The following is a 13,168-nucleotide window of genomic DNA, read 5'->3' as shown; positions in this document are numbered from 1 at the left end:
ATTTGTACACATAAATGACAGCATGAAGCCACATAAATAAAAGGAGTTTTGCAAGTTAAAAAAAAGCCCTATTCACAGTTTTCTGTACACCCCATTTGCATCACCAGAACTCTGTACAATTGCTGCGATGGGCTTCCCTTTGTTCTGCACAATCTGCCCACCGTGTGCTGTGCCATCCCCCCCTATATACAACCTCTATCTAACCTGGTAGCATGTTTACAGTTTTACAGTATCGACTACGGTGTTCAATGTGCCTTGATTCACTTAAAAAAAAAAAAAAAGTCAAAGTGCAGCCTTCTACGAGAGGTGAAATGACCCCTGACCTTCTGTTATCGCGTAAAGCAATTTATGTCTCATCTTCTCCTGCAAACCAGTGATGTGATTAGTTCAATATTTTTTCACATGGTTACACCACCTAAAATGTCTGAAAAAAAAAAGCTACTGCTACGCTCGAGATAAAATTAGCACAACGAGATTATCGTTTTACAGTTGGGAAAGAGAATGGTTCTACCAGATGGATGTGGGGATGAGGATGCAACAAAGGAAACATGGACATTGTACTTACCTTAGAAGAGTAAGGTGGGAGCTTTAGATAATTAGCGCAAGTCATGACGCTCGGCAAATCCATATCGGCATCACAACTACTGTGCTGCTATTAAAAACATAAGCAGAAATAAAAATGTAAGGCTCATGCAATTTCAGGTGGTACGTCATATTAAGGTGATAAGAATTTTTCTAACCTTACGAACCACTGTCAACTTTGGTTTGAGTGCAGCTAAGCCTCCAGGTGGGAGACGAGGAGAGCCCGTAACAAATTGCAAGAAAGCCCTACGCTGATCTCGCTCAAGCTCTTGTATGATTTCTAGAAACTGAAGATAAAAATATTCAGAGTGATATAATATAGTAGATGGGACATAGAAACATTTCTAGCTATGCACTAGAGAGATTTTGTGGGATACTGACACTAACTACAGTAGGGCTGCTTCCCGTATAACCATGATCGAAGTTGATGTGATCGACGAGCTCAGTGAACTGTGAAGAAAGAATAATTATGACTATCTAGGAGCACTAGATTAGCATCTAAAGGGGGAAAAGGAGGAGGTGGAAATAATACATACATCCCAACAATCTTGTTCTCCACAGAGCAACCGTTCCAGCTCGTCTTTGGTAAAAATTTGAAGAGCTTTTAAAGAGAACACCTAAACAAAATAGTAGACGGTAAGATCACATGGAAAATGAAAAGGTATTTGGAGGAAAACAAATCAGTAGCAATCATTGCTTTGGCACCGAATTGGAACGAGCAACATAAGTGAATCACTTATAAAGATCATAACAAGCATAATATCTTGCTAATTAACTTTCCAAAGACAACAAGCCAATAAGCAGAGGGACACTCATGCAGCCCACACTCATGTCTTGGGGATAAATCAGTACACCTAGTTAATGACTAAGCATTTTTACCCTTCTCTACGATACCTAATGCATGAGAAGATAGCTTTCTAAATTTTCCAAGGATTAGGATGCCTGAGTTCTGCAATGACTTCCTTATTCATGCAAATGCAATTAGAACAACCATTTTGTCCATGCATGAACCAAGAATAAACAATAAAATTCCATTCCAGATGGAATATGCATCACAAGAATTGCTCATAATGGCACAACAGTTCTTCAACCTTCCTTGTTTCTAATGTTTGACCTAAACAATATAATTAATGAAATTCCAAAAGGTCTAACAAAAAGGTGTTACCTTCCAACAAAATGTGAAAACCAACCAACAATCAAACAGATAATCTGCATTTCGTCTATCAAAAGAACTCTGCATTTGAATTATTTTGGTTCTCCGTCAAGTGCATAATGCTGAAGATCTACATTCAGGATATTTCGGTTCTATCAAGTTTGTATCCTTGGTTTTCCTTCAAAGGATGGGGATCAATTAAATAGTAAGAATAGCACCAAGATGCAGATTCCCCTTGTCTTCTTCTTTCTAATGTTACTTGGTAACCTAACCTTTTGAGGTCTAAGCCATATTAAAAGCTCTTCGGTTTGCCTCTGTTATTTAAGAAATGCCCCTTGCGATAAAATTCACAGATACTGATGGACCTTTACTACTGCCTAGTTGCATGGTAAAAACATGATGCAAAAGTATAATTTCAAGGTCTATTGCATATCAAGATTCATATATTTTACTATTAGCATATCTACGGTCTCTTATATGAAGAAAAGAAAATGTAAGTTGCAGAGTCTGCCAGCAGTAGCACAAAAACATGTGGTGGAATATTTTGAGTAGCATCAGTCTGCCCCCTTATGCTCCATACCAAAGACCTAACCACACCACCAAAGTCCACAGAAAAGAATTTTTGCAGAGCAGATGGAAGCTTCCTTTTACAAAGGGCTTACTGGAAATTCTCAATTTATATTAACAAATAAATTAAGAAGCCCCCATCAAAAAATAAGAGAGGAAGAGTCAAGGCTAAATATGATTAATCACAATTATAAGAAACAGTGTTAACAATGTTATGTTTTATGATGCAGTAAAATAAAATGCAAAATATACCTCATTAAATCCAGATTTGAAAGCATCAATTTGCCTTGAAATCCCACTGCCAATTGTTGCATCAACAACCATTGTGACATATTCTTCCAAGTTAACAATATTCACCTATTAGAAAAACAACTAAAGTTAAAAGATGACAAGCTCATGAACAAAGAGGACCTCATTTATCTGGTTCTATGTATTACCATTTTTGTACTCTCTGATAGAAGTGCATAATCAGGGAAGCCGGGAAGAGTGAAATCAAGACAAAGATCCTTAACACTGGTATTCCTGTAACATAAATTTGAAGAGTCTCCAGAAATTGATTCCAAAAATCTTTTCCTATTGACAAGAGCTTGAAACTCCAACATAGTCCTTCCAAGTTCTGGATCAATTGACTGGATATCACATATACTGAGCTCCTACAGAAGTGTGTAACAAGTTCATTCCATGGTCAGATTATGAAACAATCAATAATATAAACTACAGTTCTCAAACAAAACAATCATAGGACTTCAAAAGAACCTGCTCAAGTATAATCTTGTAGAAGGCCCTGGAAAATGGTATATCTAGGATCCTCCCATCTTTAATTGCCTTCGCCACAAGCTTCCCGAGAAGAAGAAACATTTTAATCACTTCAGGAAATTCAGCAACACCCGAGACATCTGTTGATGTTGACCATGGACGAGGAAATAGTCCAAAGGGAGCTAGCACAAATTCAGAATAACCATCAATGGTACTTCTTCCTGCATAACTAAGATCCCCTCTCCACATACCCAATCCAACCTTTTGAAATTCGTGACTTGCTAATGTAAAGAACTCCATTGTGGGACCTAGGCCAGTACCCACTTCCTCAGCGTATTCCACTTCAAGAGTTCCCTTACTTTGAGCATGTAATTTCATCATTTTCACAGCACTTTCAAGAATATTGTTGCGATTGACTATGAACTTCTTACGTAAAGAACCTGAATATGAATGTCGATCATTTAAGGAGTTGGTACCACTACCATCTAAGTTCTGTATGTTATTCTGCTGACTTCTTAAAGAACCAAATGTTGTAAGGTAGAAGTACTTCCGTCTTGCCTCAAAAGAAAATAAGAAAGGGCATGCAGCCATTAACTGGCCACACCATGATGGCATGCAACCAGTGGTTAATACCAACGGGTCTTGCATTTGTTGCTCCAACTTATCATTTAATTTACTGTTCACAAACTCAACCTGTGGAATTGAAGAAACTATCACCTTCAGATCATCAAAGTTCTCTATTCTCCCTTCGGCAAAAGCATTGAGTCTCTCATCGCTCAACAGTTGAAACAAATAGTGATTCATTCCCTCGAAAATCTTCAACATAAACAAGACATCATACGAGGCATTCAATTTATCGATTTTACACGGAAGCTCAGCTAGCAGAAAAGGATACTTCCAATCTGAGAATCCATGTTTATTCCAAAAGACAGATGACTGAGGAACACAATTAAGCATTTCACTATCATTTGCTTTTGGTTCCGCACTTTTATAGGTTAATTTGTACACTTCACTCCAGAACTTTGATCCCACAACCATATCAAATTCTGCACCTTTCTGTTCTTCAAGAACTGCTTGATAAATGGTCATAGAGGAATCAAGTTGTTTCCCTCTTAAACTGAAAGTTAACTTTGGTTTTGCACTTCCAATGCTTGGAGATGCTGAACTTCCTTCAGTGACTTCCTTGGCTGCAGAAGCAAAGAAAGAGGTAAGACACAGTAAGTAAAAAAGAAATGTGATGAGAGATTTATTCATATTAAAAGAAAATTAATAATTTCACTCAGCTGAAAACTTAGACATGTGGTTTCATTACTATTAATGACTGACAAGAATCATATGTAAGCTTCCATTGTTGGGAAAATCTTACCAGACATAGTCTGTTTTGGACTACTGTCTACTGCAGGTAAATATTGTTCTTCTTGCCTGCTTACCTGAAGTACAATAAAGTAAAAGCAACTATAAGAGAAGGGCTCATCCAAAGCACTTGATATCTTGCTTCAATCTGATTTAAAAGCCACTTTTTACATTATAACTTGATTGCTACGTGTATGATAATATATGATCAATTCTTTCACACTAGAAGCAATATAATACAAATGCAAAAGGAGTATCGGTAACAGGAAGTGCACCTCTGCAGAGTTGGAAATACATGACTCCTGTGAGATGTTTGTGTGTGTCTCTATAGGATTCTTTTCTGAGACATGTTTTATCCCTGAAGTAGTGTCATCTGCTTTCCTATCTGCAGACTCTGTCCGATGTCCATTCTTGCCTTTGTTAACTTTCGGCCAAAGATATCCTTCTAAAGCATCAAAGGATGAAGAAATATCAACATTTACGACATTGTCCAAGTCAGATAAGTTTGTATCCTCATTTTGACGCACAAAACGTACTCTTAAACAGGGATTCTTAGTGATGCCTCTGACAGGGATATCTGTATAAGTGTTTCTCAGCTTGAAACCATGGCTTAGAATAACAGGAAAATTATCCAAAGAAGACAATGCATTCTGAAATTTCTTCAATAATACTGCCAAAAGCATGTTATCCCAACTCTGACCAGGATTTGATAAGCAAATGGAAGAAAATATCTGAAATCTCTTCAGTACAGTAAGAGTGTGACTTGATAAGTCAATAGCACTGGTAGTTCCCGATAGATACTTGCCATTCGATAAATAACAAGACAGAAATCTTGCAATACCACTCTCAATGAACTCAAAGGTAGACATAGACTCTCCCTCAGAGAACTCTCTCATGACTTGAAGTAATATTTGAGTCAGGTTCTCTTCATTTTGAAGGCAACCATCACTAGTGGAACAACTATCCACATTATCATTTAATACTGTGCACAAGATTTTGAGTTTTTGAAGAGTTTCTGTAAAGCCCATCTCAGAATCCACTGCTTCATGGGTAAAGTAGGTAGTCTTTATGTGCCTTGCCAAACTTTGAATACTATCTTTTTGAAGCCTGCATGTTTTTGATTCAGAGGCTGAAACCCTAGATGAATTAAAAGCATGGCACATACATCTCGAAGTATCTCTTACAACCATGTGATCATTGGAGTGTTCCGATACAGAATCTGAGCATTTCTCTTGCACTAAAAGTGCAGCGTCAATTGCATAAACTACCCCCTCCTTAATAAAAGAGCTTAAGAAGACAGCAGGAAGTTTTTGCATCAGAACCTCAACAGTCTTCAGTGTCAAAAATAACACGTGTGGATCTTTCCGGGACAAAAGTCCTGCCAAAAAACTGCCAAATAAACCATTAACAAGTGCTCATGAGTTGAACAAACATCTCCACATGTTAATGTCATCATTTACTTGACTTATACTCACCTTGAGATGTTTGTACTTTTGATTGAGTCTAGAAGAATGTCAGGTGTGCTGAAATAGGCAATACTGTTTATAATTGAAACACAGGCATAACATACGTATGCATTTGCACCAGAATTCACCACCTGCACCAAATAAGAGAGGAATACAAGGGTTAGCACAATAACATTAGGACTATTTGGAGTATTACTTGTAGAAACATACCTGAACAGAGACAGGAAGAATGTCCGTAGAAAACTCATGCAAGAAATTAGGTTGATCTACTAGAATCTTCTCCTTGGCTAGTTCTATCTGATCATCTGGAACATCTCTTAATACTGGCGGGATCAACTGATTAGCTAACTTAAGAACTTCATATACCTGCAGAATGAAGTAGTTCTTCAATAGTGCCATTAAAGTGATCAGAAGGAATTATGTCCTAGGTTGTTTCTATTTGAACAAAATAAGTTTTTTTCTTGTGTTAAGCAAACAAAAATTTTACAATAGCAATAACACAACTTCACGGATTTGAAGAACAGCAAGTTGTAGTTGCAATGAACTCATTTCATTAGTTTTGGAACATTCAGCATGTAACAGACTAAAGGATGAGATCACAAAATGGTGGAGAGTTGGACTTGATTATAAAGTATAAATTAGTGATGGAATTTAAAAAATTAAATTTTATAATCAAAAAAAGATATTTTTATAAATCATGGAGCCTTTTTTATGTCTGATGCTTCAAGAGATGGTCCCAAAGTACTAAGAGAAAAGCCTGTGTGATCATGAGGAAAGTGGAACGCATTAGCAAACAGTATTAGGCATGGTATACTTTAGGATGAGGAAAGAACACTCTTCAACAAGTTAGATTTTGCCGTAATTGTCTAAAAGAATCATCAAATGACAATTTTACTTACTATCAGTACAAACAATATATAATAAGTTGCTATTCATTTATAATAAATTTAGCCATGACAATAATTTTTTTCATTTATACTAAGTTGTTATTATCCTCAATATATCCTTACAGTATTATGTTACTCATATTATTTCATACAGAATAAGGATGCTAATTAATTATTATATATTATTTATCGTGATTTTTAACTATTTATCCAAACATCATAAACAAATGTATGCCATATATAAAAATCAATTGATCTATGTTGTATCCCATCCTTTTTTCCTCAATGTTTTACGTACATCATTTTTCATTTCTTTCTGCTATAGAATTCTTTTAAATTTCCACATACTATATTGCTCTTTAATTCTTTAGCTCCTGTTAATCCAAATGACCACCATTTTTGCCCCTTTGTAACAATTCTTTTTTTTTGTCCACCTCCATTCCATTATGCCATGTAACCTTTTTTTTTAATTTTTCCACTATTTATCACCACTATGTTGGCCATGTGCATAGAACACTTAAAACCAGTTCCAATCAATTGTATTATAACTCTTTCAAAAGACAAAAGCTATTGCTTTCGGAATTTTCTAGAAATTCTCCACATGATCATCGGCAATGTTACTTGATCCATCTCTTTCTGCAAATCAAACTTGTTAGGAGTATGGCTTTGGTGTAAGAAACATGGTGTCAGCTTGGAAGATATCATATAACTTCCTTGGACCCTACTGCAGCTCTCTGGCTTTGTAGATTTAATCTGGACGGCGATAATAATTTCCTTCACAATCGAAGCTTTTTACACTGCTTTAGTTAATAATTATGAGATAAAGGAGGACAGAAAGTATGTCACAAGGAAACTTGTGTTACTTCCAACTTCTTAACAAATTTATTCCTTTTGGTTTCCTATGGATGAATATGCTAGTTGAAAAAATTCAGTTTCCATAAAAGTGTGACAAGAGAGAACTCTAATAATCATTAATTATATACTTGGTATGCAAGTCACAGCTTTGAGTATTTCTACCAGAGTTAACTCTGATAAGCTTCCATAAAGAAATAACAGGAAAAAAAAAAACCTTCATGGGACATTGGCCTAGTTAGTCATCCATTCTGTGACATGGAACATAAGAAATTATAAGATTTATACTAATAACTACTTCACGAAGCTGGATATTTTCAAAGTAAAACCTGATTGGTTTGCATATCTTGAACAGACATGTAAGCAGAATCACGTAACATGTCAGAACTCATCAAGATGCCCATCAAAGTGCGACTTATATTAAGCTCGAAGAGAGTCTGAACTGCCACAAGGGAGCTAGTGGCAAGCTTCCTGAGAAGACCAATCAAACCCTGGAAGTTAAAACAGCAGAATTAAGTCTGTTAAAAAGAATAGATATCAGAGCAACAGCACCAGCAGTAGGTAATAAATGCCAAGTCATTTGTAACAAAAACATACAGAATAAGTTGCCCGACTAAGTGATCTATGACCATCATTAGCAATCAAATTCAGCGACTTCTGTATAATCCCATGCTTGCAGAGTTCATCCAGCAATTCGGAGGAACCAGCGAAACAATCCGTTATCCTTACCAGACAAGCAGCAACAGTTTCTACCAGCTGCCATACACAGAACAGATTAAATGCAGTTTTACCAAATAATCTAACCATTAGTTAAAAGAGAAGGATTAACAAGATACTGTTTTTTTTCTCAATTATAATTAAGGGCTGCGAAGAGCTAAAGTACCTTATGATCCTCATATTGGAGAAGAGAGCACAGAATAGGAACAGATTCGATGACAATCGTAGAGCAATCAGGAGGAAGCTTCTTGCACACGTTCGCTACAGTTGAAACCGCCACTCGCTGAATAGAGTACATCAAATAATATTTGACAAATTAGTATCTTAATCAAATATGAACAGATCTTTAAAACATTAAACCATGATGTTCTACAGACCTGAGGATTCGTTGGAAAGAAATCAATGTAAGTTAAGACAGCAGCGATTGTTCCAGCTTGCAAGCATGGAACTGGTTGCTTCCGCGATATCTTTTCCAATGCTTGTAAGCTCTAGTCATATTGCAGGAAATAAATACTCCACTGTAAACTGTGAATGGATAATTCTATCATACAGAATCAAATGAGAGAAAAATACCGCGAGCAAGTACCTGCTCTGCCACGTCCAAGTATTCGATCGCCAACAGCCTCCCGCAGAGGACAGGCAGTGCTCCATGCCGGACAATGGCTTCGGCCGACCTCGGCATCGCGTCACAGAGGTACGTGAGCGCTCTTATGGCCAAAAGCATGACGTCGGGGCTGCTCTCGTGGCTGGCAAGCTTCACGAGCGGCGGCACGACCGTCTCTAGCGGGAAGTACCCGACGGCATCCTCCATGCAGAAAGAGAGCACCTCGCAGAGCTCGGTCAGCGCCGCCAGCTGCGCCGAGCCCCCAGAGCCGTCATCGAGGAGGCCGGAGAAGACCCTCTGCAGCCTCCCCCGCCCCACAAGGTTTCGGGAGTCGTATCCCCCAGCGAAATCGTCGGAGTCGCATGAGCCGTAGCCAGAGTCCCCGGCCCGATCGGACCTCCCGGACGAGGACGACTCCATCTCGCTATCCGTCTGCGGGGGGGGGGGCGGCAGGGAGGATGAGGTGGAGGAGCAGGGACGGAACTCGGACGAGCTGCACGCCCGCTTCTCCTGCGACCGCCCGTCAATGGCCTCGCGCTTCCGATTTCGATCCATCACGCCTTCAACGATTATAGTTAAAATCAAACAAGAAAAAATGGACGAAATCAAAGGAAGAAGACGGGATTCTCTGAAGATCGGATACCCAAAGATTGGTGGACGACGGGGTTGCTCGTGCCCTGCGGCGATCAGACGACGACGAAGAAGAAGAAGAAGAAGAGAGAGAGGGTTTCGAGGTCGATCGCCGAGGGGATGATGCGACGACTGGGAATTGCGATTTGCTTCTACCGCTATCTATAGACACAACGATTTCGATTCGTGGAACGATTCGTCTGTTACGGCTTTCTCCCTTCTTTTTTATCGTGATTATTTTGGTGACCGGATTCGATTTCCTTTATTTCCCCTCTCCACTCCTATCTATTCCCCCTTCCTTGTTTGATGCCAATTGATTTCCGTTAAGGGTGTTTTGGTTGGATTAAGCCGGTCGTGGCACCGCCGTAGACGAATGGTCTAACTAACAAAGCTAGGTTGGGTTGGGTTGGGTTGGGCCGAGTCACACCACGAATCGGTTCAGGCGGTTGATCGGATCCACGCAGGCTCTAAATCTTGAATTCAACCGTGAAAGAAGTCATTAGCCTTTATACGATGTGGCAGCATCATAAATGGCTACTCTGCCCATCTAATTCAACTTAAAATATTAAATTCTATAAAAATAATTTCTTTCTTTAAATTAAAAATATTTAAATGTTAATTTATCATAAATAGATGCATTATGTGCAAAGAAGCAAGATCTATCGTACCGTACCGTACTAGCGTTTCGACCGAAGCTCGATACCGGTACGGTACGGTATACCGCTCGATACACCCAGGTGTATCGAGCACTGTAGCACTGTTACAGTATAGTGCTATAGAGCTACAGTGCACTGCTACAGTGCTCGGTACAGTACCGAGCGGTCCACGTACCGTTGGCCTGTCGGATCGATACGTACCGCCCGTACCGGACGGTATGATCCGGTACGACAGACCTTGCAAAGAAGATACTATGCTATAGAATACTTCTTTGTACACATCACATGCAACAACAAGAAGCGCTTTGGATTTAGATATGAATATATATATATATATATATATATATATATATATATATATATATATATATATATATATATATATATATATATGTTATGATATTAATAATATAGCTAGTTGGAAAATAATAATAATAATAATAAATACAGTAACATTAATAATAGATAGCTCTTTGGAAAGTTTAGCAAAGTAGGCTGCTCTTGGCATGTTTAATACATGAATCTGAACATAATATAAGAAATGCTTCATAGGGATAATGATTCAAAATAGCATGCAAATGGAATCTTTATTCCCAAGCATAATTACAAGGAACAGATTGGCATTTCTTAAATCACAGATAAAGCATATACTTCAAGTAGGTTAGGACTAGAATCCACGCAGCATGGTAGTCCTTTGCTGGTTGCAGTAAGATAATTGCATCATTAACAAGGAAAGCATAGGATACCAATTCAATCTAAGATTTTAAGTTTATATCAAATTATAGATCAAACCTAATATGCATCATCAAACTCTTTTAGACTTCTCTTGGTCCTTTACTAATCTGTCTCACACATGAATATTCTCATAATAACAAAGTAAGGGAGGACAAGTCCCACAATCACTACATTGTCAAACCAACACAGTATTACAGATCATCTTCATCTCAATGTGTCATGAGAAAATTGAGCCTTGGTGATTTCCAAATGCTGCAGATCCTTGGAAACTGAAAGGAAACTTATTTTGCACTCACATTTTATCCAAGACAATGCCTTCTCCAAGCTACGAGGCAACACATGGCTTCTTCCATTCATTTCCAAGGTGGCTTTTCTTGTATGATTTGTTAGCCCATCTCTTAGACCTTCTATATGCCTTCAGCTTGTGACCACAAGTCTTCTTGCCACAATTTGGAAGTTTCACAAAATTCAATATTAATCTAAAATGATGCTGTATGGACTTGATACTTATGAGGTAGCCAACAAAAGAATATATTTAAATATTATCCTAAGACTTCTTTCTAGCAAAACACATATTTATATCATAGTAAAAGCAATTACCAAAAGCAGTTGTAAGTTTATAATAAGATATATAATAGAACTAATTGGATTGTGATAATATATTGATTAATAGAAAAGAAGTTTATATAATAATTATTTTTTTTAAGGGATATGAGAGAAACTATCCTAATAACTTATCTTAGATCCTTTGTTCTTATCTATAAATAGAGAGGGCCTCTAAAGACTAAATAATACATCTCATAAAAGAGGTAGTTAAGAGATTATAGTTTCTCTCTCAAACTTTTTGGAACGATGTCTTTGTAAATCATAAATACATTCTTTTTTTCATATGACATCAAAAATATGCATCGTAAAACAGATATAATATTATTTGATTTTAATCATAATATAATTTTTTATATTATATATAATAATTTTTATACTCACATTGAGGATAATTAATTAGTAAGAATCTTATTCAGTACTAATTTGCTTTTCTTTTAACTAATGAACAAAGCTTGGTAGAAAAACAAGCTCCACAAACAGATATATAGAGCATCATCTCAGTGTCCACCTATCATTAATAAATAAACATGTTAGCATATTATAAATCAAAATAAGGAGTATGTAACTAAAAACCCAAAGGTATGCAAAATTTATCCTAAGCGTATTCCTCGACTCGTACGTGCCATTCTTCGACTCTCTTGCGCGCATGACCGTAGAGAATTGAAAAACGTATATAGTTTTTTGCACCAACAACAAAAGAAAAAGAAGAAGCCCCAATCCAAAGTGAAAGTAGCTTTGAAGGAGCAGAAGTCAACCTTTTATTGAACTGCAAACAGCAAGTTGTATATGGGCTATATATAGTCTTTTCCGCTGATTAGAGGCTGTGTGTGCCATATGGCACATCATAGGTGATCTTTACGCTGCGTGCCACAAACGCACAATGGGAGCTCACCCACTAAGAAAAGGTAGAGGGGGAAAGGATAACTTTGTTATTGCTTTGTTAAAATCTCTAACACAACATCATATCATGACAAGATCACAACCCGAATGGAAAAGTTCAAGCCAAAGAGCAAAAAGCATGAGAAAAAGAAATCTAATTGCATATCATGCAAGTGAGTGCAACTTATTCTACGATCTTGAGTGCTCATGTGGCACATCCCATCAAGCATCAGATCATCGAACACATATTCTAGACGAAAAACCGCATTCGATTTTGGCATCGTCTTTGCTTCCAATAAATGGAAGATCCTCGGTCACACCACCTTTGTGTACGTTGCAAAAGGGGGGAAAGAAGAGGTCAGCAAATCATAAACCAAAACTTTGTAGAAGATATGGTGGTGAAACGATGACGAGCAATCACTTCAGCTTATGATATTGTTGAGCGCTGTTGTCCCCAAATCGAAACAGCGTATTAAGTCTTCTGAAGTGAATAAAAATTTGAAGTTAGTGAAAAAAGACAAATTGGACTTATAAATACTTTCGATTCCTTTTTCACTATCCATCTTTTTTTTTCAATTAATGAAGATCAACTATTCTCGTTTATCTTTTTTACGTGAGAATCTTCCTACTCACTTTTATAAGATCTAAGAAAAACAATGCTTAAAGAGAGAGCTATAACACTTCACAAACTTAAGAATAGATGTTTCATTAGCTAAGCTTCATTT

General features: G+C 37.4%; 1 protein-coding gene across 4 annotated transcripts; it reads right to left on the bottom strand.

Annotated features, from left to right (window-relative positions):
- Window positions 1-33: 33 nt before the first annotated feature.
- On the bottom strand, window positions 34-9,862 carry LOC103984915 (E3 ubiquitin-protein ligase UPL4). 4 transcript variants are annotated; one of them, XM_009402489.3, is made up of 18 exons: window positions 9,581-9,862; window positions 8,920-9,497; window positions 8,711-8,821; window positions 8,500-8,616; window positions 8,214-8,372; window positions 7,946-8,107; window positions 6,088-6,243; window positions 5,887-6,008; window positions 4,687-5,800; window positions 4,425-4,488; window positions 3,059-4,245; window positions 2,740-2,955; window positions 2,555-2,659; window positions 1,119-1,199; window positions 964-1,032; window positions 741-869; window positions 566-652; window positions 34-363 (listed from the first exon to the last, which is right to left on the bottom strand). In XM_009402489.3, exons 2-18 carry the CDS (start codon window positions 9,490-9,492, stop codon window positions 298-300), a joined length of 4,518 nt encoding a protein of 1,505 aa, XP_009400764.2. In that variant the 5' UTR covers window positions 9,493-9,497; window positions 9,581-9,862; the 3' UTR covers window positions 34-297. The 4 variants fall into 4 exon arrangements, with proteins under 4 accessions (XP_009400764.2, XP_018682017.2, XP_018682016.2 ...); XM_018826472.2 differs by having other exon boundaries at window positions 8,920-9,474; XM_018826471.2 differs by having other exon boundaries at window positions 566-649; window positions 9,581-9,861.
- Window positions 9,863-13,168: the final 3,306 nt, after the last annotated feature.

Source organism: Musa acuminata, chromosome BXJ3-5 (genome assembly GCF_036884655.1).
Source record: "Musa acuminata AAA Group cultivar baxijiao chromosome BXJ3-5, Cavendish_Baxijiao_AAA, whole genome shotgun sequence".
Lineage (NCBI taxonomy): Eukaryota > Viridiplantae > Streptophyta > Magnoliopsida > Zingiberales > Musaceae > Musa > Musa acuminata.
This window is presented reverse-complemented; position numbering and strand designations above follow the sequence as displayed.

What these genes read in the sequence shown, in the direction of transcription:
- LOC103984915 (XM_009402489.3), bottom strand. Translation starts at nt 9,492, where the DNA reads ATGGATCGAAATCGGAAGCGCGAGGCCATTGACGGGCGGTCGCAGGAG. An exon ending in TCTTTCCAACGAATCCTCAG is followed by an intron (nt 8,617 to 8,710) that starts GTCTGTAGAACA and finishes TACTCTATTCAG; the next exon opens with CGAGTGGCGGTTTCAACTGT. An exon ending in TCCAAAACAGACTATGTCTG is followed by an intron (nt 4,246 to 4,424) that starts GTAAGATTTTCC and finishes TTGCTTCTGCAG; the next exon opens with CCAAGGAAGTCACTGAAGGA.